The following is a 25,690-nucleotide window of genomic DNA, read 5'->3' as shown; positions in this document are numbered from 1 at the left end:
CGGCAAGACGTTCATGGATACGCTTATAATTTTGGAGTCTTGTTCACGGTTTTTGGTGAAGTATTGCTCTAAGATTTCAGCTTTCGCTATTCAGGAAGTTTTATTATTAGCTTAGCTGGCTTTTGGAATTAATTTGATTAATTATGGTGACGAAGAGAGTATGAACTCTCTTTCACCTTTTAATGGCCGACCCTTCCCTTAGACGGAAGTGTTGGTGTCTAAGAGAGTATAGACTCTCTTTCTTAATTTTGCTTAACAAAAGTTATAGATTTATTTTATATCTCTCCACCTTTTATAGGCCTCTTCGATTAACTTCCTTTTTTATAAACTTATTAAAATTAATTTTTATATTTGTTTATATTCGACCTTTCCTAATAGTAGGCGGTCTTTTCTTGTACCGAAGTTAATTAACATTGAGCCCGTCATTTCGGTTTTACCTGTTAACATATTATGCTATTTTAATGTTTTTGAAAGAATTTCTTTGATGGTCTCGTACTGTTTCAAAGTGGAACTAACGTTTTGTTTTGTCTCTGCAGTTGTTGACGTTCAGAACGTTCAACTTGCGCTCTATCGTTACGATAGAGAGAGAATTTTCACGGTGTCACGTTGCAGTAAGAGTAAACCGTTTCTAGCGTTTTGTTCATTCTTTCTTAGCTTAAATGGTTTTAATTCTAATAAAGGAACTTTTTATTTGGGAAATCTTTCAGTTTTTTTTTTTTTCCTTTAACAATAATATGTTTTAACGATATATATGATTGGGCTCTTCTCTCAGGTTCTAAGTCAAGAGAGAGAGAGAGAGAGAGATAGAGACGGAGGGAGAGAGAGCTGGATAAACGTTTCGTTCAAGCGAGTAACGTTGTTATCGTTTTTGCTCTTCTCCCTAGTCTCTTTAGGGGAAGAAGGTAAACGTTTCTAGAGTTTATTCTTGTTCTCAAGCTTTATGCGGTGAGAGATTTTAAACGTAGTTTATTTGATCTAGTGTTTAGTCTCTTTCCAGCCACTGAATTTTTTATCTTTCATTAGATTTTTCTGTTACATTGTAATTCTGTTTTCGCAATTACTAACTTTTAAGGAAGGATAGAATTGCGTGTTTCAGGTACAAACCACTTAAAGTTTCGAGTTCAGTGAAATAAGTGCAAACAGAAATTCAAAAGTGATAAGTGATTAGCGCAAAGTGTGTCAGTGTTGTGCGTGAGGGTACTTCTGTGCGTGCCAGTCGTCCTCCCAGTCCGGGACCTCTTGCAAGCTCCCAAGCCCAGGGGAGAAGCAATGTCGAAGGGCAAAAGGGTTCGGCAGGCCTTGATCGGCGCACAGAAGTATCCTCGGTGGTTGCGGGCGTGTCTTACAGAGACCGTCACTCCCACCCGCAGACGATTGAGCCCTTATTTTGCTCGTCTGCAGAAGAAATTTCGGGGAGAAAACGCTGGACTCAGGTCTCAAGACCTCTTAAACGTAAAGTCCAGACCTCTAGAGTTCAACAACCCGGATGCAGTCATTGGGTTAGCTCTGACTCTCCGCAGTCATCAGGTGACTGCACACCTCCTAAGAGAGGTAAGGCGATGCCTCAACAGACCTCATCTTCTATTAAGGCTTTGCCTCAACAGACCTTATCGTCTGTTGATCCCAAGACGACTTTGCTGCAGTCCATGCAGTCGCAGCTTGCGGTCTTAATGCGTGAGTTTCAGGCTGAGAAGGTTACACCTCCTCCTGCGAGCGCTCCGCCTCACCGCAGTCCAGTCTGCCAGGCGTACGAAGTTGAGGTTCCTCAAGCTACCTTACCGCGTTCGGAGTTGCCAGTTACCAGCGTTGTGCAGCAACCTTAACCTTCCTTAAGGCAACCTCAACAATGGGAGCAGGAGTCTTATGCCTTGAGGCAAGATTTTCTTGCAGTTAGACCATCTTCGAGGCAACAACCTCTTGAGGTACGACAACCTCTACCATCCTTGAGGCAGCCACCTCAGCTCTCGCAGCTGCTACCTCAACTTTCCTTAAGGCGAGAGCCTCAACTCTTGAGGCTAGCTCCTCAGGAACCTCAACTCGTGAGACAGGAACTGCGTTCTGCGCAGCCGCTACCTCAACTCTCGCAGCTCACACCTCAAGAACCTCAACTCGTGAGTCAAGAGCCTCTCTCTGCGCAGCCACCTCAACCCTTGAGGCAAGCGCAACTCTTGAGGCAGCAACCTCATGCTATGAGTCAGCCACCTCAACGCATGCTTCTGCCACTTTCTCCTCAACTTGAGCCTCTTCCCATTCAACTTGGAAATAACAAATGACAATAATAACACCTCATTACTTTCATAACTTGCATTTGTAATCATATACATGTATGCCTACACAAACATTATGATAATGGAGGTTATTTGTATTACTTAAATATAAAAATATATATGTATTCCTTGCAATATATTTTTAACAAAATCGCAAAATATGGCAAAAATATCTTCAAAACAAAAATGAATCATGAGTTATGAATGTAAGGTAAATATTATGTTGATATTAAAACCCCATGCAAGCATGCATGAAGTAATGCAGTGTTGCCAACAGGGCGAGTTTCCCTTTCCTGAGGTGAAGTAGATTATAGTACATTTAGTGCAGCTTAATTCTACGATTATCATGCCGGCTATCAAATTCATCAACAAAACAGTCTAAATCAATTCCCTCGGCACGTGCACTTTCAATGGACAGTAATGCGATATTACTCAATCTAGCACTGGTCATGGAATTTCTGAGAAATGTTACACGCCATGCAACATGCTCTGCTTACCTTACAGCATGCTCTACATACAGCATGCTCTGCATACAGCATGCTCTGCATACAGCATGCTCTGCATACCTTACCGCATGCTTCTCAGTCACACATCTTTGGTTGTTGCCAACTCACTAGACTGTCAAGCAGTTTCATAACGTTGCCTTCTAGTCTGCTGCTTTTGCACCAGTGAAACCCTCACTGAGAGAACTTAGCTTTTCTCGGATATGGTCCCTGTAGATGAGAAAGTGCTTTTCTCCCTCCTTCTGATATTCCCTTGAGGACTCTGTCATTTGGAGAGGAGCCTTTAGCTGCGTAGCCTCCTATGGACTTTTATTTAAGCATAACATGCTCCCAGGGAAGGTAATGGTTCCACTTCAGTCGCTAACCCCGTCTGTTACCACACCTGCTCCCATAGACCTTGAGCTGTGTTGCAAGACATGCAGTCCAAGCTTAGTCCTTGTTAGAGGATTTTTTGTTTACGGAGTCAGTGTGTCACTGGGAAGACGTTCAACAACCAGCAGAAGTGACTTGTTGTGACGCAGTGCGGCAACCTCAGCAACCCGATAAGGAGTTGTCTGTACGACCCAGACAGTCTAGACAGCTTCGGGTTGTCACTGTACTTCCTCGCTTCCCCATGGTTGACAGTTCACAGACTGTGCAGCAGTACCATGATCTTGTGTCCGGCTCCGTCAGACGACTGGCTTTTAAGAGCTCCCACAAGTCGTCGCTGTCTGGAGATTCTCAGATGGACTATGGATCTGACCAAGGAACTGGGCCTCCTGGTCAATTTTGAGGAGTCTCAGCTCGTCCCATCCCAGACCATTGTCTACCTGGGTATAGATCTTCAGAGTCGAGCTTTTCGGGCTTTTCCGTCGGCCCCAAGGATCTTCCAAGCCCTAGAATGCATCCAGAGCATGCTGAGAAGGAACCGATGCTCAGTCAGGTAGTGGATGAGTCTAACAGGGACACTTTCATCGCTGGCCCTGTTCATCGTGTTAGGGAGACTCCACCTCCCCCCCCTTCAGTATCATCTAGCTGCTCACTGGATAAAGGACATGACGCTAGAGACGGTCTCAGTTCCTGTTTCCGAAGAGAGGAGGTCTTCTCTCGCGTGGTGTAAGAACAGCTTTCTTCTCAAGGAAGTCTACCTTTGGCTGTTCAGAAACCCGACCGCCGTCTCCTCTCGGACGCATCAGACACGGGCTGGGGTGCGACTTTGGACGGACAGGAATGCTCGGGAACATGGAATCAGGAGCAAAGGACACTTCACATCAATTGCAAGGAGTTGTTGGCGGTTCTTCTGGCCTTGATAAACTTCAAGTCCCTCCAGCTTAACAAGGTGGTGGAGGTGGACTCTGACAACACCACAGCCCTGGCTTACATCTTCAAGCAGGGAGGGACTCTTTCGTGGAAGTTGTTCTAGATCGCAAGGGACCTCCTCATCTGGTCTAAAGATCGAAAGCTCACGCTGGTAACGAGGTTCATTCAGGGCGGTATGAATGTCATGACAGATCGCCTCAGCCGGAAGGGTCAGGTCATCCCCACAGAGTGGACCCTTCACAAGAATGTTTGCAGCAGACTTTGGGCCCTGTGGGGTCAGCCAACCATAGATCTGTTCGCTACCTCGATAACCTAGAGACTCCTGTTGTATTGTTCTCCGATTCCAGACCCAGCAGCAGTTCACGTGGATGCTTTTCTGCTGGATTGGTTCCATCTCGACCTGTATGCATTCCCGCCGTTCAAGATTGTCAACAGGGTACTTCAGAAGTTCTCCTCTCGCAAAGGGACACGGCTGACGTTGGTTGGCTCCGCTCTGGCCCGCGAGAGAATGGTTCATAGAGGTACTGCAATGGCTGGTCGACATTCCCAGGACTCTTCCTCTAGGAGTGAACCTTCTACGTCAACCTCACGTAAAGAAGGTACACCCAAACCTCCACGCTCTTCGTCTGACTGCCTTCAGACTTTCGAAAGACTCTCAAGAGCTAGGGGCTTTTCGAAGGAGGCAGCCAGAGCGATTGCCAAAGCAAGGAGAACATCCACTCTCAGAATCTATCAGTCTCAAGGGGAAGTCTTCCGTAGCTGGTACAAGACCAATGCAGTTTCCTCAACCAGTACCACTGTAACCCAGATTGCTGACTTCCTGTTACATCTAAGGAAAGTAAGATCCCTTTCAGCTCCTACGATCAAGGGTTACAGAAGTATGTTGGCAGCGGTTTTCCGCCACAGAGGCTTGGATCTTTCCACCAACAAAGATCTACAGGACCTCCCTAGGTCTTTTGAGACCTCAAAGGAACGTCGGTTGTCCACTCCAGGCTGGAATCTAGACGTGGTCCTAAGGTTCCTTATGTCATCAAGATTTGAACCTCTCCAATCAGCCTCTTTTTAGGACCTCACATTAAAAACTCTTTTCCTCGTGTGCTTGACAACAGCTAAAAGAGTAAGTGAGATCCACGCCTTCAGCAGGATCATTGTTTTCACATCTGAAACGGCTACATGTTCCTTGCAGCTCGGTTTTTGCTAAACGAGCTTCCTTCACGTCCTTGGCCTAAGTCGTTCGAGATCCCAAGCCTGTCCAACTTGGTGGGGAATAAACTGGAGAGAGTACTTTGCCCAGTTAGAGCTCTTAGGTACTATCTAAAAAGGTCTTAACCTTTACGAGGACAATCAGAAGCCTTATGGTGTGCTATCAAGAAACCTTCTTTTCCAAGTTCTAAGAACTCAGTTTCTTACTATTCAGGCTTCTGATTAGGGAAGCACATTCTCATCTGAAGGAAGAAGACCTTGCTTTGCTGAAGGTAAGGACACATGAAGTGGGAGCTGTGGCTACTTCAGTGGCCTTCAAACAGAACCATTCTCTGCAGAGTGTTATGGATGCAACCTATTGGAGAAGCAAGTCAGTGTTCGCATCATTCTATCTCAAAGATGTCCAGTCTCTTTACGAGTACTGCTACACCCTGGGACCATTCGTAGCAACGAATGCAGTAGTAGGCGAGGGCTCAGCCACTACATTCCCATAATCCCATAACCTTTTAACCTTTCTCTTGAATACTTTTTATGGGTTGTACGGTCGGCTAAGAAGCCTTCCACATCCTTGTTGATTTGGCGGGTGGTCAATTCTTTCTTGAGAAGCGCCGAGGTTAAAGGTTGTGATGAGGTCCTTTAGTATGGGTTGCAGCCCTTGATACTTCAGCACCTTAGAGTTGTTCAGCCTCCTAAGAGGAACGCTGCGCTCAGTAAGGAAGACAAACTTATTTAAGGCAGAGTAATGGCTCAAGTCGACTTCCTTACCAGGTACTTGTAATTTCATTGTTATTTTGAATAACTGATAATATGAAATACGGGATACTTAGCTTCTTGATATACATGTACACTGGTTTTCACCCACCTCCCTGGGTGTGAATCAGCTACATGATTATCGGGTAAGTTTAATATTGAAAAATGTTATTTTCATTAGTAAAATAAATTTTTGAATATACTTACCCGATAATCATGATTTAATTGACCCACCCTTCCTCCCCATAGAACCAGTGGACCGAGGAAAAATTGAGGTGGTGTCAACAAGAAGTACTGCAGTACCTGGCCACAGGTGGCGCTTGTGAGTACACCCCCCTCTTGTATAGCGATCGCTGGCGTATCCCTTCCGTAGAATTCTGTCGGGTAACGGAGTTGACAGCTACATGATTATCGGGTAAGTATATTCAAAAATTTATTTTACTAATGAAAATAACATATTTCTTATAGTGTTTCAGTTAAAGGAATTAGAAACAAACTTTGAGTTAACTTTGATATTTTATTTTAACTCTGGGAGATTATTATTATTATTAATTGATAAGCTACAAACTTAGTTGGAAAAGCAGGATGCTATAAGCCCAGTGGCCTCAACAGGGAAAATAGCCCAGTAAGGAAAGGAAACAAGGAAAAATAAAATTTTTGAAGAACAGTAACGTTAAAATAAATATCTCCCATGTAAACAATGAAAATTTTAACATAACAAGAGTAAGAGAAATAGAATAGAATAGTGTGCCCGATTGTACCCTCAAACAAGAGAACCCTAACCCAAGACAGTGGTAGATCATGGTACAGAAGCTACGGCACTACCCAAGACTAGAGAACAATGGTTTGATTTTGGAGTGCCCTTCTCCTAGAAGAGCTCCTTACCACAGCTAAAGAGTCTCTTCTACCCTTACCAAGAGGAAATTGCCAATGAACAATTACAGTGCAGTAACCCCTTGGGTGAAGAAGAATTGTTTGGTAATCTCAGTGTTGTCAGGTGCATGGGGCCAGAGGAGAATCAGTAAAGAATAGGCCATACTATTCGGTGTGTGTGTAGGCAAAGGGAAAATGAAACGTAACCAGAGAAAAGAATTCAGTGTACTGTCTGGCCAGTCAAAGGACCCCATAACTCTAGCGGTAGGAGTGTTTCTCAAAGGGTGGAAGGTGTCTTGGCCAATCTACTACTGTATTACCTAGTTGCTCCGACGCGATATACAAACCTCTTAATCATTTAATATAGGAATTCGCTTCAGCTTAGCTGAAACAGCCGAAGAGAAAGAAATTCAGGCAGGTATGTTGAATGGTTGGCTGGCGGTATGGGGCGGATCTTAGCTCTGCCGCCCCCCCCCCCCCCTCACCACCACCACCAGCCCGCTTTCCTCATTCACTCGCTTCGGCTCAACGTGGATGGTTGTGCTAGACTCCACTCTCTACACTGCAGCCCTTTGCCTTCTCTTGTGCTTGTGTACTAGTGATTGTTATGGAGGAGAAAGTTACTTGTAAGATGCGATGTTGTGTAGGGCGTGGCGGGCGCTGCAGTAGGTGGCTTTCGTCACCTTCTATAGACCTGCACACGCTCTGCCCAACTTGCAGGGGAAAACCTTGCTCTCAAGGTCCTCCCTGCTGTGAGTGTGAATCCTGGCTGCCCTTGCAGTGGAAAGCTTTCGGGAATCAACGTAAATATCGTCGGACCCCTAAAGCTTCTTCTGCTTCGGAGAACTCACCTTATCCGAAGAAGAAAGGGGAGCCATTGCAAACTGTGTCGTCTCAAGAGACTACCACAGCGAAGTCTGCTCACGCCCTCTCTGAGTCTGAGGAGGGTGTGAGTATGATTTTGGGAAGCTCAGATTCACAGCCTGTCAGGGATTTCTTGGGTTTTGCCACGGGAGAGGGTGACCTTAGCGCTCGCGCTACTTCGGCAATCTCAAGGAACACCCGACAGATTGTTGGACCGTCTGATACCGATGACAACACGTTACCTGATAAGATGGGGGAACTTTGGGCGTCTCTATTGTTGGAGAAGGGGGCCATAGAGAGGGCGCGGGACTTACAATCACCAGGCTTTTACAACCGCCTGTTCCTGGTTCCCAAGAACTCTGGGGGATGGCGTCCAGTCCTGGACGTAAGTGCACTAAACAAGTTTGTCCAGAAGACGAAGTTCTCTATGGAGACTTCAAAGTCAGTTCTTGCAGCAGTAAGAAAGGGCGACTGGATGGTCTCATTAGACCTCCAGGACGCTTACTTTCACATCCCCATTCATCCGAGCTTCATGCATTATCTGAGGTTCGTCTTCAAGGGGGAAGTTTTTCAATTTCGAGCTCTGTGTTTCGGCCTCAGTACCGCCCCTCAAATATTTACGAAACTAATGCTCAATGTCGCAAGAATTGTCCACTCAAGAGGCATCAGAGCCTCCCTGTATCTCGACGATTGGCTTCTCAGAGCTCACTCATACGATCACTGCCTGAAGGATCTCCAGACAACTTTAAGTCTAACAAAAGAATTGGGTCATCTTGTCAACAAGGACAAGTCTCTCCTGACACCATCACAAGAGATACTTTATTTGGGGATGGTGATTCAGAGTCAGGTTTTTCGGGCTTTTCCGTCTCCATTAAGGACGGAACAAGCCCTCTTAACTCAGCAATCTTTCCTAAGGAAGAGGGAGTGTTCTGCGAGGAAGTGGATGAGTCTGTTGGGAACCCTCTCCTCGTTGGAACAGTTTGTCTCTCTAGGAAGACTGAATCTTCGTCCTCTCCAATTCCACCTCAATCATCATTGGGATAAGGAGAAGGACCTAGAGACGATGTGCATTCCAATTACGAAATCCATCAGAAATTGCCTTCAGTGGTGGAACAATCTGAACAGGTTCCAAGAAGGTTACCCCTTAGAACAGAAGAACCCAGACCCTGTGTTGTGTTCCGACACCTCGGACTCGGGGTGGGGAGCAACACTGGGCAAGTTGGAAGTTTCAGGGTTGTGGACAGAGGCTCAAAAGAACTTCCATATCAACCAAAAAGAACTGTTGGCAGTCCTGTTGGCCCTCAGAAGCTTCGAAGGGTCAGTTCTGAACAATGTGGTGCAGGTCAATGCTGAAAACACCACAGTATTGGCTTACATTGCCAAGCTAGGAGGAACCCACTCGATGTCCCTTTACGAAACTGCGAGGAATCTCCTCTCATATGCAGAGGAAAGGAATGTAGTCCTGATCACAAGGTTCATTCAAGGGTAGAAGAACATGATGGCAGACAGCTTCAGCAGGAGAGGTCAGATTCTGTCCACAGAATGGACACTCCATCAAGAAGTCTGCAAGAGTCTGTGGCGACTTTGGGGTCGTCCATGCATAGACCTTTTTGCGACCTCAAAGACAAAGAGGCTGGAGACTTATTGCTCCCCGGTGCCAGATCTCGAAGCAGTCCACGTAGATGCTTTCCTGTTAGGTTGGACCAGTCTGGACACGTACGCTTTTCCACCGTTCAAGATCCTTTACAAAGTGTTACAAAAGTTTGTGTCACACGAAGGGACCAGAATGACTCTAGTGGCCCCCTTTTGGCCGTCAAGAGAATGGTTTACAGAGGTACTGGAATGGATGGTGGACACTCCAAGAAGCCTTCCATTAAGAGTAGATTTACTCAAACAACCCCACTTGGAAAGGTACCATCAAAGTCTTCAAAATCTTCAGCTAACTGCCTTCAGACTATCGAAAAACTCTCAAGAGCTAGAGGTTTTTTGAAGGAGGCAACTAGAGCTATTTCAAGAGCAAGGAGGACTTCGACCATCAAGGTTTATCAATCCAAGTAGGAGATTTTTAGAGAATGGTGTAGAGTCAACTCTGTTTCCTCATCCAGTACCTCTGTAGCTCAGATTGCTGACTGCCTGTTACACCTTCGAAGGAAGCGCAACTTTTCCTCCTCTATCATCAAGGGATACAGGAGTATGTTAACAACTGCATTCAGACACAGAAACCTGGACTTTTCGAATGATAAAGACCTTCAGGAACTTATTAAATCCTTTGATACATCAAAGCAACGGCACCAGGATTCACCAGCTTGGAATCTGGATATTGTCCTGAAGTTCCTTATGAGTGACAGGTTTGAGCCCTTGCATTCAATTCCTTTGAAGGACCTCACAATGAAGACTCTGTTTTTGGTTAGTCTCGCAACAGCCAAAAGAGTTAGTGAAATCCATGCGTTTAGTAAAAACGTTGGTTTTCGAGATAATAAGGCTATCTGCTCATTGCAGTTAGGTTTTCTCGCCAAGAATGAACGCCCTTCTCAACCTTGGCCCAAGGCTTTTGAAATTCCGAATCTTTCGGATGTGGTTGGCGAGGAGTTGGAGAGAGTCCTATGCCCAGTAAGAGCTCTGAAGTTCTACCTGGACAGAACGAAAGAGTTGCGAGGCAATTCGGAAGCTCTATGGTGCTCGGTCAAGAAGCCCTCGTTGCAGATGTCAAAGAATGCCCTGTCATTCTTCATCAGACATTTAATGAAAGAGGCTCATGCACTTTGCAGTGAGACAGACCTTAGACTTTTAAAGGTCAAGGCACACGAAGTTAGAGCCGTAGCAACGTCAGTGGCCTTCAAACAGAATAGATCGTTGCAGAGCATCATGGACACAACCTTTTGGAGGAGTAAATCTGTGTTTGCTTCACACTATTTGAAAAGTGTCCAGATTCATTATGAGGACTGCTACACTCTGGGACCATTCGTAGCAGCGAGTGCAGTAGTGGGGGAGGGATCCACCACTACATAACCATAATCCTAATACCCTTTTCTTCTTTGGAACTTTTATTTGTTTTTTATGGTTGTTTGTGGAGATTGTGACAGTCTTCCACAATCATTGATTTTAGCAGGTGGTCAATTTTGTTCCTTGAGAGCGCCCGGAACTTGGTATTGGAGGAGGTTCTGTCACGTAGAGGTATATACACCGGTTTGACAGCTCCTAAGAGGTCTTCAGCCCCCTGGGAGGATCGCTGGATCTCGTAAGGAAAGCGGACTTAATGAGGCAGAGAATCATTGAAGTCAGCTTCCTTATCAGGTACTAACCCTTAAGCTTGTTTATATTAACTCTTAAGTAGAATTCCAACTATATTGGCTGTCTCTAACCCTCCACCAAAGGTGTTAATCAGCGTTATATATAACTACTGGGTAAGTTATGTTTAAAAATGGTATTTTCATTATAAAATAAATTTTTGAACATACTTACCCGGTAGTTATATATACTGTAATTAAATTCCCACCCTCCTCCCCTCTAGAGACTAGAGGCATGGAAGATCTGAGGAATCATGGAATGGTTCCAGGTACCTCACTAGAGGGCGCGCAGGTGGTACACCTGGCTATCCAGTCGGCGATAGGCGGTGAATTTTCTGCCGTGACGTCAGGGACGTAAGCTATATATAAAACTACCGGGTAAGTATGTTAACAAATTTATTTCATAATTAAAATATATACCATTTTTTAGGTTCACCACGTTCACCGACCACGGCTCTTCCTACAGACATGGCTCAGTTTGTTCATCCTCGTCTAGTGTTGTCTGCTGTTGCTTCGACTACCGTTCCAGTACCTCTGAGGGGGCACAAGAAGAGGAAACGTGGGCAGTATTCCTCTTCTAGTTCCTCCTCCTCTCTCTTCCTCTTCGTCTTTATCTTCTGACTCTGACTGTTCTCCCCCAAGAAGAAAGAGGAAGGGATAGAAGAGGAAAGCAAAGAAGGCCAGGAAGGCCAGTCGCAGTCAAAGGAACATGGTGCCCCGAGACACCTCTTCTCCTCTAGAGGATGAGGGCTACATGAGAGATTCCCGTGTTCCCCACGCTCGTGGGATTGTTCACGGCAAATCTCACGCAAGGCCTCCATGCACGACAACCGCGCTCGGCGGCGTAGGTATCATCTTCCAGTGCATGGTTATGGGGTTCTCGGGCCCCCGAGCTGCTGCTCAGACTCAAATTGAATCGCTCTTGAGCGGGGAATTGAGAGTCCTGGCTTCGGCACGAGAAATCACAGCTGTGGTCTCTCGTGAAGAATCCGCGGTACGCACCACTACATCCATGGGGGTAGCCACACGGACTGACTCCGGCACTCATGTGTCGCGTGAGCAGGGAGCAGGCCCAGACAGCCACACACTCAACCTGCGCGACTCGGGCCCAGCATAGAGCCACCTCGCGGCTCAGCCCGCAACATGGGTGCGGGTCGTACATGACCAGGCTAGCTCTCACGCATACCAGCCGCGCGAGGTGCAGCTAACCCCCATGCTTTCTGGCCATTTAACAGGTGAGGTCGCGCTCACCACTCGCGTGACTAACCTGTCTACACCTCCTTGCGTGAGCGCTGCAGTTCCCAGCGACCGCGCTCACGCTCGAGCTCCTTTGGGAGCTTCGAGGGACTCGCAGCGACCAGTCACGCACTCGGTCGCAGTGGGAACCTCGATGCATTCCATCGAGGATGAACCCTGCCAGAGTCCTTCCTCGACTCCTGAATACACGCCTGGTTCGGTCTTAGGACCAGAGCGAGGGCATTCATGGGGGATGTCATCACCCATGCAGCGTATCGCTTCCCAAACACCTGCGGATGTAGTGGGACCGAGGGATCAGCCACCTGTACGGCACTCACCAACCAGTGAGTCTTCCTATAATAAATGATGACGAGGTTTGTATATCGCGTTGGAACAAATGACAATTTGTCCTAAATTATATTTTTCCTAGCAATACAAACCTGTTATCATTTAATATGAATGGCATCACTGCCAGGTTTTCTTTCTCTTCGGCTGTTTCAGCTGAACTGAAGCGAATTCTTATATTAAATTATTACGGGTTTGTATAGCTAGGAAAAATAAAATTTAGGACAAATTGTCATTTTGGATGTATGATTAAATGTGTAAGCATTTCTTGTTTTTAAGATTAGACTTTGATTGTGATTTTCATTTATATGATGGTGATAATAGCTATAAAAATGGCTTGTAGATAACCAGCAAAACTTAACAAGAATAGAAACAGTATGTTGACTGATTTATTGTGATTAATTCTGCTGATGATTTGCAATTCCTCTTCTACAGATTCAGAATAATATGAATTTTATGATGTTCTCTGTCGGCAATACCAACTTGGCTTACAGTGTAAATGAGCTGAGAATTGCTCTTAATAGAGCCACTTCTATTTCTATTTCTTAACCCTCTGGTGATCCCGGCTGTAACAAAATCACTGTTAGGCTCATGACGTCATGTGTCGGCCTACTTATGTTGACATTTTGTAATGTAACGAACATAGGAATGAAGATAGACATAAACTGAAAGATTTGTTAGAAAGCTGAGTGAATATAATGTGGTGACCTATTGGAAAAGTTTGTAAGGATGAGGCATTTGGGGGAGCTTGTAGGTTTACCTGCCGAGTCATCAGCAGCCATTGCCTGGTCCTCCCTGGTCCTAGCTTGGTTGGAGAGAGGGATTGGTTGCTAATCATATGTATATATGGATAGCCTCTAGGGCATTGTCCCTTAAGCCTTGAAACTGGGACTGCCTAATGAATATGTAAATGTTAGAAGAAAGTAATACTTAGATAAATGAATATGTAAATGTTAGAAGAAAGTAATACTTAGATAATTTCATATTTCCTAAAATACAATACTGTATTTGGCTTAGTTACGTTTGACTCATATGATTATACTTTATTTTCTTTTACAGAGCCAGATGATATGATAATTTTCAAAGATGTGTTTAATTTTCCACGTGATTCTAATGTATATTTTTCAATATTAAACTTACCCGATAATCATGTAGCTGTCAACTCTGTTGCCCGACAGAATTCTATGGAGGGATACGCCAGCTATCACAATACTAGAAGGGGGTGTTCTTACCAGCGCCACCTGTGGCCAGGTACTCAAGTACTTCTTGTTGACACCTCCTCAATTATTCCTCTGTCGTGCTTCCGGCAAGACGTTCTGGGATACGCTTATGTTCTTGGAGTATTTTCACGACTTTGGTGAAGTATTTCTCTTTGATTTCGGCTGTCGCTTTACTGGAAACTTCTATATTAGCTTAGTTAGCTTTTGGAATTAATTTGATTAATTTTGGTGACGAGAGAGTATGAACTCTCGTTCACCTTTCAATGGCCGACCCTTCCCTTAGACGGAAGTGTTGGTGTCTAAGAGAGTATAGACTCTCTTTCTTAATTTTGCTTAACAAAAGTTATAGATTTATTTTATATCTCTCCGCCTCTTATAGGCCTCTTCGATTAACTTCCTTTTATTATAAACTTATTAAAATTAATTTTTATATTTGTTTATATTCGACCTTCCTAATAGTAGGCGGTCTTTTCTTGGTACCGAAGTTAATTATCGTGAGCCCGTCATTTCGGTTTTACCTGTTAACATATTATGCTATTTTAAGGTCTTTGAAAGAATTTCTTTGATAGTCTCGTACTTTTTCAAAGTTGAACTAACGTTTTGTTTGTCTCGGCAGTTGTTGACGTTCAGAACGTTTCAACTTGCACTCTATCGTTACGATAGAGAAAGAATGTTCACGGTTTCACATTGCAGTAAGAGTAACCGTGTCTAGCGTTTTGTTCATTCTTTCTTAACTTAATGGTTTTGATCCTAATAAAGGAACTTTTCAGTTTTTTCCTTTAACAATAATATGTTTTAACGATATATATGATTGGGCTCTTCTCTCAGGTTCTAAGTCAAGAGAGAGAGAGAGAGAGAGAGAGAGATAGAGACGGAGGGAGAAAGAGGATAAACGTTTCATTCAAGCCTGCCAGGCGTACGAGTAACGTCATTATCGTTTTTTGCTCTTCTCCCTAGTCTCTTTAGGGGAAGAAACTAAACGTTTCTAGAGTGATCTAGTGTTTAGTCTCTTTCCAACCACTGAATTATCTTTCATTAGATTTTTCTGTTACATTGTAATTCTGTTTTCGCAATTACTAACTTTGAGAAAGGATAGAATTGCGTATTTCAGGTACAAACCACTTAAAGTTTCGAGTTCAGTGAAATAAGTGCAAACAGAAATCAAAGTGATAAGTGATTAGTGCGTGAGGGTACTTTTGTGCGCGCCAGTCGTCCTCCCAGTCCGGGACCTCTTGCAAGCTCCCAAGCCCAGGGGAGAAGCAATGTCGAAGGGCATAAGGGTTCGGCAGGCCTTGATCGGCGCACAGAAGTATCCTCGGTGGTTGTGGGCGTGTCTTACCGAGACCGTCACTCCCACCCGCAGACGATTGAGCCCTTATTTTGCTCGTCTGCAGAAGAGATTTAGAGGAGAAAATAAAGGCAGAGTTACGCTGGTCTCAGGTCTCAAGACCTCTTAAACGTAAAGTCCAGACCTATGCCAGACGTACGAAGTAAAGTTCAACAACCCGGATGCAGTCATTGGGTTAGCTCTGTCTCTCCTCAGTCATCAGTTTGTCGGGCTGAGAGTGCGCCTACACTCCCCCCCCCCCCCTATGCTCGCTCCGCCTGATCGCAGTACCACCTGCCAGGCGTACGATGTTGTGGATTCTACTACAGTCCATGCAAGCACAGCTTTCGGACCTGATGCGTGAGTGTCGTGCTGAGAGTGTTGCACCTCCTCCTCCTCCTGCACCGGTGGTGCACCAACCGCCTGCACCCGTTCAGCCTGTGCTGCACCCGCCTGCACCGGTGGTGCACCAACCGGCTGCACCCGTTCAGCCTGTGCTGCACCCGCCTGCACTCGCTGCACCCAGTCGCAGCACCATCTGCCAGGCGTACGATGTTGTAGACTCTACTACAGTCCATGCAAGCACAGCTTTCGGACCTGTTGTGTGAGTGTCGGGCTGAGAGTGTTGCACCTCCCCTGCACCCGTTCAGCCTGTGCTCAACCCGCCTGCACTCGCTGCACCCAGTCGCAGCACCATCTGCCAGGCGTACGATGTTGTAGACTCTACTACAGTCCATGCAAGCACAGCTTTCGGACCTGTTGTGTGAGTGTCGGGCTGAGAGTGTTGCACCTCCCCTGCACCCTTTCAGCCTGTGCTCAACCCGCCTGCACTCGCTGCACCCAGTCGCAGCACCATCTGCCAGGCGTACGATGTTGAACCTCTTTCTGTGTTCGCTGTTCCCAGTGTTGTTCAGCCTCAGCCTTCTTTAAGGCAACCTTCGGTTTGGGATCAGGAGGATTACCCCACTCTTCCTCCTCCTCCCCTGGCTGCTCCACCGGTGGTGCAACTCTCGGTGGAGGTACAACCTCTTCCACCTGTGAGTCAGTCTCCTCAGCTGCTGCACCGAGCTCAACCCGTGCACCCTGATCCTGCACCTCAGACACCTCTGCTTGCGGGAACTTTACCTTGTTCTGCGCAACCTCGGTCTCTTCACGCTCCACTCATACCACAGGAACAGGAACTTTCTGCACCTTCCACTGTTGTTGTTCCAGCTCGTTCTGACTCTGCTGTTCAGCATACCTTACCTCCATTTTCTAACCATGGCAAAAATATGAATCATGAGTTATGAATGTAAGGTAAACATTATGTTGATTTTTAAACCCCATGCAAGCATGCATAAAGCACTCTAGCACTGGTCATGGAATTTCTGAGAAATGTTAAACGCCATGCACACGCTCTGCTTTCCTTACAGCAGGCTCTGCTTACAGCAGGCTCTGCTTACTACATGCTCAGCATTCAGCATGCTCTGCATTCAGCATGCTCTGCATACAACATGCTCTGCATACAGCATGCTCTGCTTTCAGCATGCTATGCATACAACATGCTCTACATACAGCATGCTCTGCATACAACATGCTCTACATACAGCATGCTCTGCATACAGCATACTCTGCATTCATCATGCTCTGCATACCTTACCGCATGCTTCTCAACATATCTTGGGTTGTTGCCAACTCACTAGACTGTCAAGCAGTTTCATAACGTTGCCTTCTAGTCTGCTGCTTTTGCACCAGTGAACCCTCACTCAGAGAACTTAGCTTTTCTAGGATAAGGTCCCTGTAGATGAGAAAGTTCTTTTCTCCCTCCTTCTGATATTCCCTTGAGGACTCTGTCATTTGGAGGGAGCCTTTAGCTGCATAACCTCTTATGGACTTTTATTTAAGCATAACATGCTTACAGGGAAGGTAATGGTTCCACTTCAGCCGCTAATCCCGTCTGTTACCACACCTGCTCCCATAGACCTTGAGCTGTGTTGCATGACATGCAGTCCAAGCTTAGTCCTTGTTAGAGGATTTTTGTTTACGGAGTCAATGTGTCACGGGGAAGACGTTCAACAACCAACAGAAGGGACTTGTTGTGACGCAGTGCGGCAACCTCAGCAACCCGTTAAGGAGTTGTCTGTACGACCCAGATAGTCTAGACAGATTCGGGTTGTCACTGTACTTCCTCGCTTGCCCATGATTGTCAGTTTACAGACTGTGCAGCAGTATCATGATCTTGTGTCCGGCTCCGTCAGACGACTGGCTTTTAAGAGCTCCCACAAGTCGTCGCTGTCTGGAGATTTTCAAATGGACTATGGATCTGACCAAGGAACTGGGCCTCCTGGTCAATTTTGAGGAGTCTCAGCTCGTTCCATCCCAGACCATTGTTTCCTTGGGTATGGATCTTCAGAGTCGAGCTTTTTGGACTTGTCCGTCGGCCCCAAGGATCTTCCAAGCCCTAGAATGCATCCAGAGCATGCTGAGAAGGAACCGATGCTTAGTCAGGCAGGGGATGAGTCTAACAGGGACACTTTCATCGCTGGCCCTGTTCATCGAGTTAGGGAGACTCCACCTCCGCCCCCTTCAGTATCATCTAGCTGCTCACTGGATAAAGGACATGACGCTAGAGACGGGCTCAGTTCCTGTTTCCGAAGAGATGAGGTCTACTCTAACGTGGTGGAAGAACAGCATTCTTCTCAAGGAAGGTCTACCTTTGGCTGTTCAGACCCCCGACCACCGTCTCTTCTCGGACGCATCGGACACGGGCTGGGGTGCGACACTGGACGGACAGGAATGCTCGGGAACATGGAATCAGGAGCAAAGGACACTTCACATCTATTGCAAGGAGTTGTTGGCAGTTCATCTGGCCTTGATAAACTTCAAGTCCCTCCAGCTTACAAGGTGGTGGAGGTGAACTCCGACTACACCACAGCCTTGGCTTACATCTCCAAGCATAGAGGGACTCATTCGAGGAAGTTGTTCAAGATCGCAAGGGACCTCCTCATTTGGTCAAAGATCGAAAGCTCACGCTGGTAACGAGGCTCATTCAGGGCGATATGAATGTCATGGCAGCTCGCCTCAGCCGTAAGGGTCAGGTCTTCCCCACAGAGTGGACCCTTCACAAGAATGTTTGCAGCAGACTTTGGGCCCTGTGGGGTCTGCCAACCATAGTTCTATTCGCTACCTCGATGACCAAGAAGCTCCTCTTGTATTGTTCTCCGATTCCAGACCCAACAGCAGTTCGCGTGGATGCCTTTCTGCTGGATTGGTCCCATCTCAACCTGTATGCATTCCCGCCGTTCAAGATTGTCAACAGGGTACTTCAGAAGTTCGCCTCTCACAAAGGGACACGGTTGACATTGGTTGCTCCCCTCTGACCCGCGAGAGAAGGGTTCACCGAGGTACTGCAATGGCTGGTCGACGTTTCCCAGGACTCTTCCTCCTAGAGTGGACCTTCTGCGTCAACCTCACGTAAAAAGGTACACCCAAACCTCCACGCTCTTCGTCTGACTGCCTTCAGACTATCGAAAGTCTCTCAAGAACTAGAGGCTTTTCGAAGGAGGCAGCCAGAACGATTGCCAGAGCAAGGACGACATCCACTCTCAGAGTCTATCAGTCTTAATGGGAAGTCTTCCGAAGCTGGTGCAAGGCCAATGCAGTTTTCCTCAACCAGTACCACTGTAACCCAGATTGCTGACTTCCTGTTACATCTAAGGAACGTAAAATCCCTATCAGCTCCTACGATCAAGGGTTACAGAAGTATGTTGGCAGAGGTTTTCCGCCACAGAGGCTTGGATCTTTCCTCCAACAAAGATCTACAGGACCTCCTTAGGTCTTTTGAGACCTCAAAGGAACGTCGGTTGTCCACTCCAGGCTGGAATCTAGACGTGGTCCTAAGGTTCCTAATGTCATCAGGATTTGAACCGTTCCAATCAGCCTCTTTTAAGGACCTCACATTAGAAACTCTTTTCCTCGTGTGCTTAGCAACAGGTAAAAGAGTAAGTGAGATCCACGCCTTCAGCAGGAACATAGGTTTCACATCTGAAACGGCTACATGTTCCTTGCGGCTCGTTTTTTTTTGGCTAAAACGAGCTTCCTTCCCGTCCTTGCCCTAAGTCGTTCGAGATCCCAAGCCTGTCCAACATGGTGGGGAACGAACTAGAGAGAGTACTTTGCCCTGTTAGAGCTCTTAAGTACTATTTAAGAAGGTCAAAACCATTACGAGGACAATCAGAAGCCTTATGGTGTGCTATCAAGAAGCCTTCTCTACCAATGTCTAAGAACTCAGTTTCTTACTACATCAGGCTTCTGATTAGAGAAGCAAATTCTCATCTGAAGGAAGAAGACCTTGCTTTGCTGAAGGTAAGGACACATGAAGTGAGAGCTGTGGCTACTTCAGTGGCCTTCAAACAGAACCGTTCTCTGCAGAGTGTTATGGATGCAACCTATTGGAGAAGCAAGTCAGTGTTCGCATCATTCTATCTCAAAGATGTCCAGTCTCTTTACGAGTACTGCTACACCCTGGGTCCATTCGTAGCAACGAATGCAGTAGTAGGCGAGGGCTCAGCCACTACATTCCCATAATTCCATAACTTTTTAACCTTTCTCTTGAATACTTTTTATGGGTTGTTCGGTCGGCTAAGAAGCCTTCCACATCCTTGTTGATTTGGCGGGTGGTCAATTCTTTCTTGAGAAGCGCCGAGGTTAAAGGTTGTGATGAGGTCCTTTAGTATGGGTTGCAGCCCTGTATACTTTAGCACCTTTGGGTTGATTCAGCCTCCAAGAGGAACGCTGCGCTCAGTAAGGAAGACGAACTTAAAAAAGAGACAGAGTAACGGTTCAATTCGACTTCCTTACCAGGTACTTATTATTTCATTGTTATTTGAGATAACTGTTATATGAAATATGGGATACTTAGCTATCCTTTAATCTTGTACACTGGTTTTCACCCACCCCCCTGGGTGTGAATCAGCTACATGATTATCGGGTAAGTTTAATATTGAAAAATGTTATTTTCATTAGTAAAATAAATTTTTGAATATACTTACCCGATAATCATGATTTAATTGACCCTCCCTTCCTCCCCATAGAGAACCAGTGGGACCGAGGAATAATTGAGGAGGTGTCAACAAGAAGTACTTGAGTACCTGGCCACAGGTGGCGCTGGTAAGAACACCCCCTTCTAGTATTGTGATAGCTGGCGTATCCCTCCATAGAATTCTGTCGGGCAACAGAGTTGACAGCTACATGATTATCGGGTAAGTATATTCAAAAATTTATTTTACTAATGAAAATAACATTTTATTTCAGGCATCAATCATGGCTGACGAATGGAAAACTTGGTCGTTCCGACAGAAGGTGATTCATCAGCTGGAAGAGTTGATAAGACAGACTCCACCCAACCAACAACGTAATGCTCATGAATTGGAACTCCAGGTATGAATAGTGTATTATGTGTATCTAGTTCATTTAAAATGACTGAGTTCATACAAAGTACAGCATTTTCCAGAATAGTGTGGGTTCTGATTAGAATTGATAAAGTAGACCTCTTCTTCACTCAAAGTTTTAACTACTTCACTGTAATTGTTCAGTGGCTTGTTTCCACTAGGTAAGGGTAGAAGAGACTTGCTCCTAAATCAAACCATATATATATATACACTGTACTATATATATATATATATATATATATATATATATATATATATATATATATATATATATATATATATATATATATATATATATATATATATATATATATTGTTGAAAAAGAATCCAAATATTTGGTCATTGGATGTAACAATGAATGAGGTAATACATTCCTAAAATTTAAGGATTTTCAAGATAAAGATGAATTGAGGTATGTATATAAGGGATCAACATAGTACTGGTGGTGCCTGTGGAAGTGTACAAAAAGACTAAATCTGTAGAAATTCTGGTACAGTTTAGTGACTTGTTTAGGACTCTGAAATCTATACCCATTTAAAATAAACTTTGTTAAATAAAAATGTTGCTTCACTTTTAAACCAAAAGAAATGTACTAACAAAAGGATACTTTTATGTGATAAGTTATCGATAGACGGGGTTCACATAATGCTACTAATTTTTCTTCTTTATGAATTTTCCTTAGCGTAATTGATTGATTATCCTCCATGTTAAGTGTTGAATTTTATATCTTCTGAGTAATGATTGTGATGTTATGTTTCCTGCCGTTACAGGTTTTCCAGCGTTCTGGAAAGAGGGAAGAGTACATGGCATTCATCGCACGTGTCATCATGTATCTGCGTGACATAGCACAGAACAATTCTCAACAACAAAATAACAATCCCCATTTGCAGGCTGTTCTATCAGCTCCTGGGCCTGCCACCCAGATGACAGGACCTGGTGGACACATGACTGCCACTGTCACCCAAATGGGAGGACCTAGTCAGAATATGTCTGGTACTGTTGTGCAGGGCCCAGGTCAGATGGTGTCAACAACTGCTACAGGAGTCAGTGGACCTAATACTACCATTTTAGGTGGTCAACAGCCCATGCAAGGTAATCCCAGAATGGGTCAGCCAATGCCACCCAATGTTCAAAATCAGACTGGTGATATTTCTAACTGGGCAGGAAATAACCAAAGAATGCAGCAGATTACTGGGAATAAAAAACAGCCAAATATAACTATGAATCAGGTGGGTCAGACTGTGAAGATGAATCAAATTCAAATGGCCATAGCAGGTCAGGGAGGCCCTACTGGTCCAATAGGTCAAGTTCCCACACAAATGGTAGGCCGCGCTGCAGGTACGATGCAGCCACGTGTTCCTTCGCCAGGATTTCAAGGAAATGTAACTGGTATGCCCAGACAGGGACCTCCTTCTACAAGTGCATCTCCAGCACCTCTTTCTGCCCCTGGTAGCCAGCCCTCCCCAGCATTTATATCCCCCTCCCCTTCAAATATGGTGCCATCTCCTGCAGGTAGTAATAGTGGAGCTATGGGAAGAGGCACAGGTCACCTTGGTGCTTCTTCCCCTAGTGGAATGCTTAATACTCCAGGACAACCCCAACAGCCATCCCCTGTACAGTGCATCAACAACAGTCAGGCTGAAGATGCTGCCTACCGAGAAAAGGTTCGTCAGTTAAGTAAGTATATCGTCCCTTTGCGTCGTGTAATAGAGAGAATGGGAAATGAAGACGTGGAGAAGTCAAGGAAAATGAAACAATTATACGATATGTTGCAGAATCCTCAGAAACGTATGTCAATGGAAACTCTTTTAAAATGTGAGCAAGTTTTAGTTAAGCTAGAAATACGGGATGAAGTGCCACCAACCATGGATAGTAGAGTTGCTGGTCTTGTAGATGCTGTAAATAATGCATTTAAGCATTCTTGGGGATCTCATACTGTGCATCGCACTTTTTCACCAGCATTATCTGTGTTATTGGGACCTACTTACTCTTCAAACCCCACAAAGAGGTTCAAGCGAGATAATCCTCTACAGCCACCTCCAGAAACTCCAAATATTAGTGATATTGTTCAAGGGGAAGTTGCTAGATTAAATGCTCGCTTCAGAGTTAATCTTGACTGTCAGCAGCCACCAGGTAGTGATGATCTCACTTTGATATGTCAGTTGGATGATCCTAATCTGCCTTGTGTCCCTCCCATCACCCTTACGATCCCATCAGCATACCCAATGAAAACTCCGCGTTGTGATTTGTTACCTGTAGACTATGAGACCACCGACTTTCTCAAGAATATCAGAGAGAGCATGTTAGTAAGATTGAAGAATATGCCCCCACATTGTAGTGTAACAATGATGCTTCACAGTTGGGAGATGAGTGTACGACAAGCTTGTGCCCCAAAAACATCTCTAGCATCAATAGTTACAAATGCACTTGTGTCTACCTAAACATTTGATTAATATATTTAATAACTAATGCACTTGATTCTGCCTATTACAGGTATCTGCATTTGAAGCTCAATGTTCTTTGGATTGTGTGGAAAGTTAACTGTGTGCAGCATTCGTGATTGAAAATTGTGATTATGCAGGTATTAACTAAGAAAATTTTATATTTTTTCTGTTTGAAGTGTAGTTTCCTTAAATATTGCATTGTTGATACAGAGTTTAATGTAATTGCTCTATTATTAAGCATTTCAATATTTTGCTCATCGAAAGCCATATAGCTTTGTAAAAAAGCATTTATGATGAAAATTGTAAATAAAATGACAATAAGATACAATGTACAAGGAAAGGAAGTTCGCAGCTTCTTGAACAAAGGACCTCATTAGTCTAAAATAAGTGAAAGAAAACACGAGATTTAGCAATTTTAAGTACGGTACTTTAGTTCACAACCATCACCGCTGCTTTTCTGTGTTGTATAGAATTATACATATTCCTTCAAATACCAAACTTTTAAAAGTAATCCATATTGGATTTAGGAAATAGTTTATGAATCTCTTTTTATCCGTTTGGAATAGTGTGTTTTGAGTGACTAACTGTACTAGAATTTCAAGTGTTTTCAGATTGAATTACTGTTGTTCTTCTATTTCTATGAACCTTTCTTGATGTTCATATTGCTTCTTCTCCAGAATCTTTGATATAATCAACACATCCGTAAAATTTAGGAAGTTTAAAATTTTATCATTTTATTTCGCTTCAGTAAATACAAGCTCTTAACAATGGAATGGAACCTTCTAGCATTAAGTTGTAAGAAGCCCAGGACTGCCTCGTTAGATACTCTGTTTCTTTTGTTATCTCCGTGGATTGGCCACGATCATGCGTTCTCAAGATTGATTGTTTTCATATTTTGCTTTTAAGATGTTTTTCCATGGTTTAATTAGCCATTGTTATTATTATTATTATTATTATTATTATTATTATTAATTGCTAAACTACAGCCCTAGTTTGAAAAGCAGGGCCCCCAACAGGGAAAATAGCCCAGTGAGGAAAAGAAACAAGGGAAAATAGAATATTTCAAAAGCAGTAACAACTTTGAAATAAATATTTCCTAAATAAACTATAATTACTTTAACAAAACAAGAGGAAGAGAAATTAGATAGAATAGTGTGCCCGAGTGTACCCTCAAGCAAGAGAACTCTTAACCCAAGACAGTGGAAGACCATGGTACACAGGCTATGATGCTACCCAAGATTAGAGAACAATGGTTTGATTTTGGAGTGTCTTTCTCCTTGAAGAGCTGCTTACCATAGCTAAAGAATCTCTTCTACCATTACCAAGACGAGAGTAGCCACTGAACAATTACAGTGCAGTAGTTAACCCCTTGGGTGAAGAAGAATGTGCACAGGAATTATTTCTGGGAGATCGTGGTCTGCATTCCTTTTGTATATCGTGTCGGGGGCAATACAGTACTCTTATATGAATGACCGTTGTTAAGAGTGTGTTTCACTCCCTGTACCATTAATGGAGGAGTATGTTTCAATGATTGCAGACCAAGTAAACAGTTCGAAGTGCAAAAGGAAACATGCTGTTAGTTCAGGGGAGTAGCCGGGGAATACCAGCTTAGTTGATGATAGAGGAGATGATGACAATAAGGACATGCCTACACCTGTGGAAAACATACAAGTTCAGCCATCTTTCGATAGTGATAAGCTTCATAAGCTCTTGGCAATCACTTGCTTTCCTTGTTAAAGTTCAAAAGTCCTGTGAATCCTCCTTTGATAATGGTAATTCTGGTCTTTCACACCCCGTTGCCTAACCTACCTTAACCCCCCCCCCCCCCCCCCCCAGGTCAATCCAATATTGAAAGCATTTTATTCAGTAAGGGTTCTGAAATATGGTGCGTGTTACAGATTCGGTGGCCGATGTTGGAACACCCCAAAACATTCTCATCATCATCATCATTTCCTCCTACGCCTGTTGACGCAAAGGGCCTTCTCCACTCATCTTCTACTGCACACTTCATAGTCCTCATCCATGTTGGTCTGGGTCTTCCAACTCTTCTAATGTCTTCTGGAGCCCAATTAAATGTTTGGTGAACTACAGTAATTTCTCTTGGGGAGTGAGAAAAGCATGCCCAAACCATTTCCATCTACCCCTCACGATGATGTCATCCACATATGGTAATCGAGTAATTTCTCTTATAGTTTCATTTCTAATACTCTCCTGCCATTTTCACTCCTAATATTCTTCTGATTGCTTTGTTCCCAAATCTACAAAATTTGTTGGATATTGTTTCATTGCCATACCAGGACTCGTGTCCATACAGTAACACCTACCTCACTAAACTGATTTATACAGAATTAATTTGCTCAAACAGCCAATGTCAAAGATGATACATCAATACTTTTCATTCATACTATATTTGATTACATGGAGACTAACCACCGTATCCTCAAAAACAAATGGTTTTCAAATCCCTCTGGACTGTCTATTATAAAGTTGGGTCTAAAAGACAGTCCACCAATAATTTATATCAAAGACAATGGAAGGATTATTTTGACTGGTGCAAAGTTAGGAATCTTTCCATGACCAGAAGAAGCTTGGATAACATTGTTATACAGTATTTGTTTTCTTCTTTACAGCAAGAAACTTTC

The 25,690-nt window shown here is 44.3% G+C and overlaps 1 protein-coding gene across 1 annotated transcript in view; it reads left to right on the top strand.

The window, feature by feature from the left end:
* LOC137629127 (mediator of RNA polymerase II transcription subunit 15-like) overlaps positions 1-23,317 on the top strand; it is a 35,900-nt gene extending 12,583 nt beyond the window's left edge. The window contains exons 2-3 of the mRNA XM_068360401.1: positions 20,467-20,592; positions 21,375-23,317. Of these exons, the coding sequence (XP_068216502.1) occupies positions 20,476-20,592; positions 21,375-23,045 (1,788 nt within the window). The 5' untranslated portion in view covers positions 20,467-20,475 and the 3' untranslated portion in view covers positions 23,046-23,317. The remainder of the gene's footprint in view (positions 1-20,466; positions 20,593-21,374) is intronic.
* The last annotated feature ends 2,373 nt before the right edge of the window (positions 23,318-25,690 follow it).

Source organism: Palaemon carinicauda, chromosome 2, assembly GCF_036898095.1.
Source record: "Palaemon carinicauda isolate YSFRI2023 chromosome 2, ASM3689809v2, whole genome shotgun sequence".
In the NCBI taxonomy this organism is placed as follows: Eukaryota; Metazoa; Arthropoda; class Malacostraca; order Decapoda; family Palaemonidae; genus Palaemon; species Palaemon carinicauda.
The sequence above is the reverse complement of the archived record's forward strand: the minus strand, read 5'-3'. Positions and strand labels throughout refer to the sequence as shown.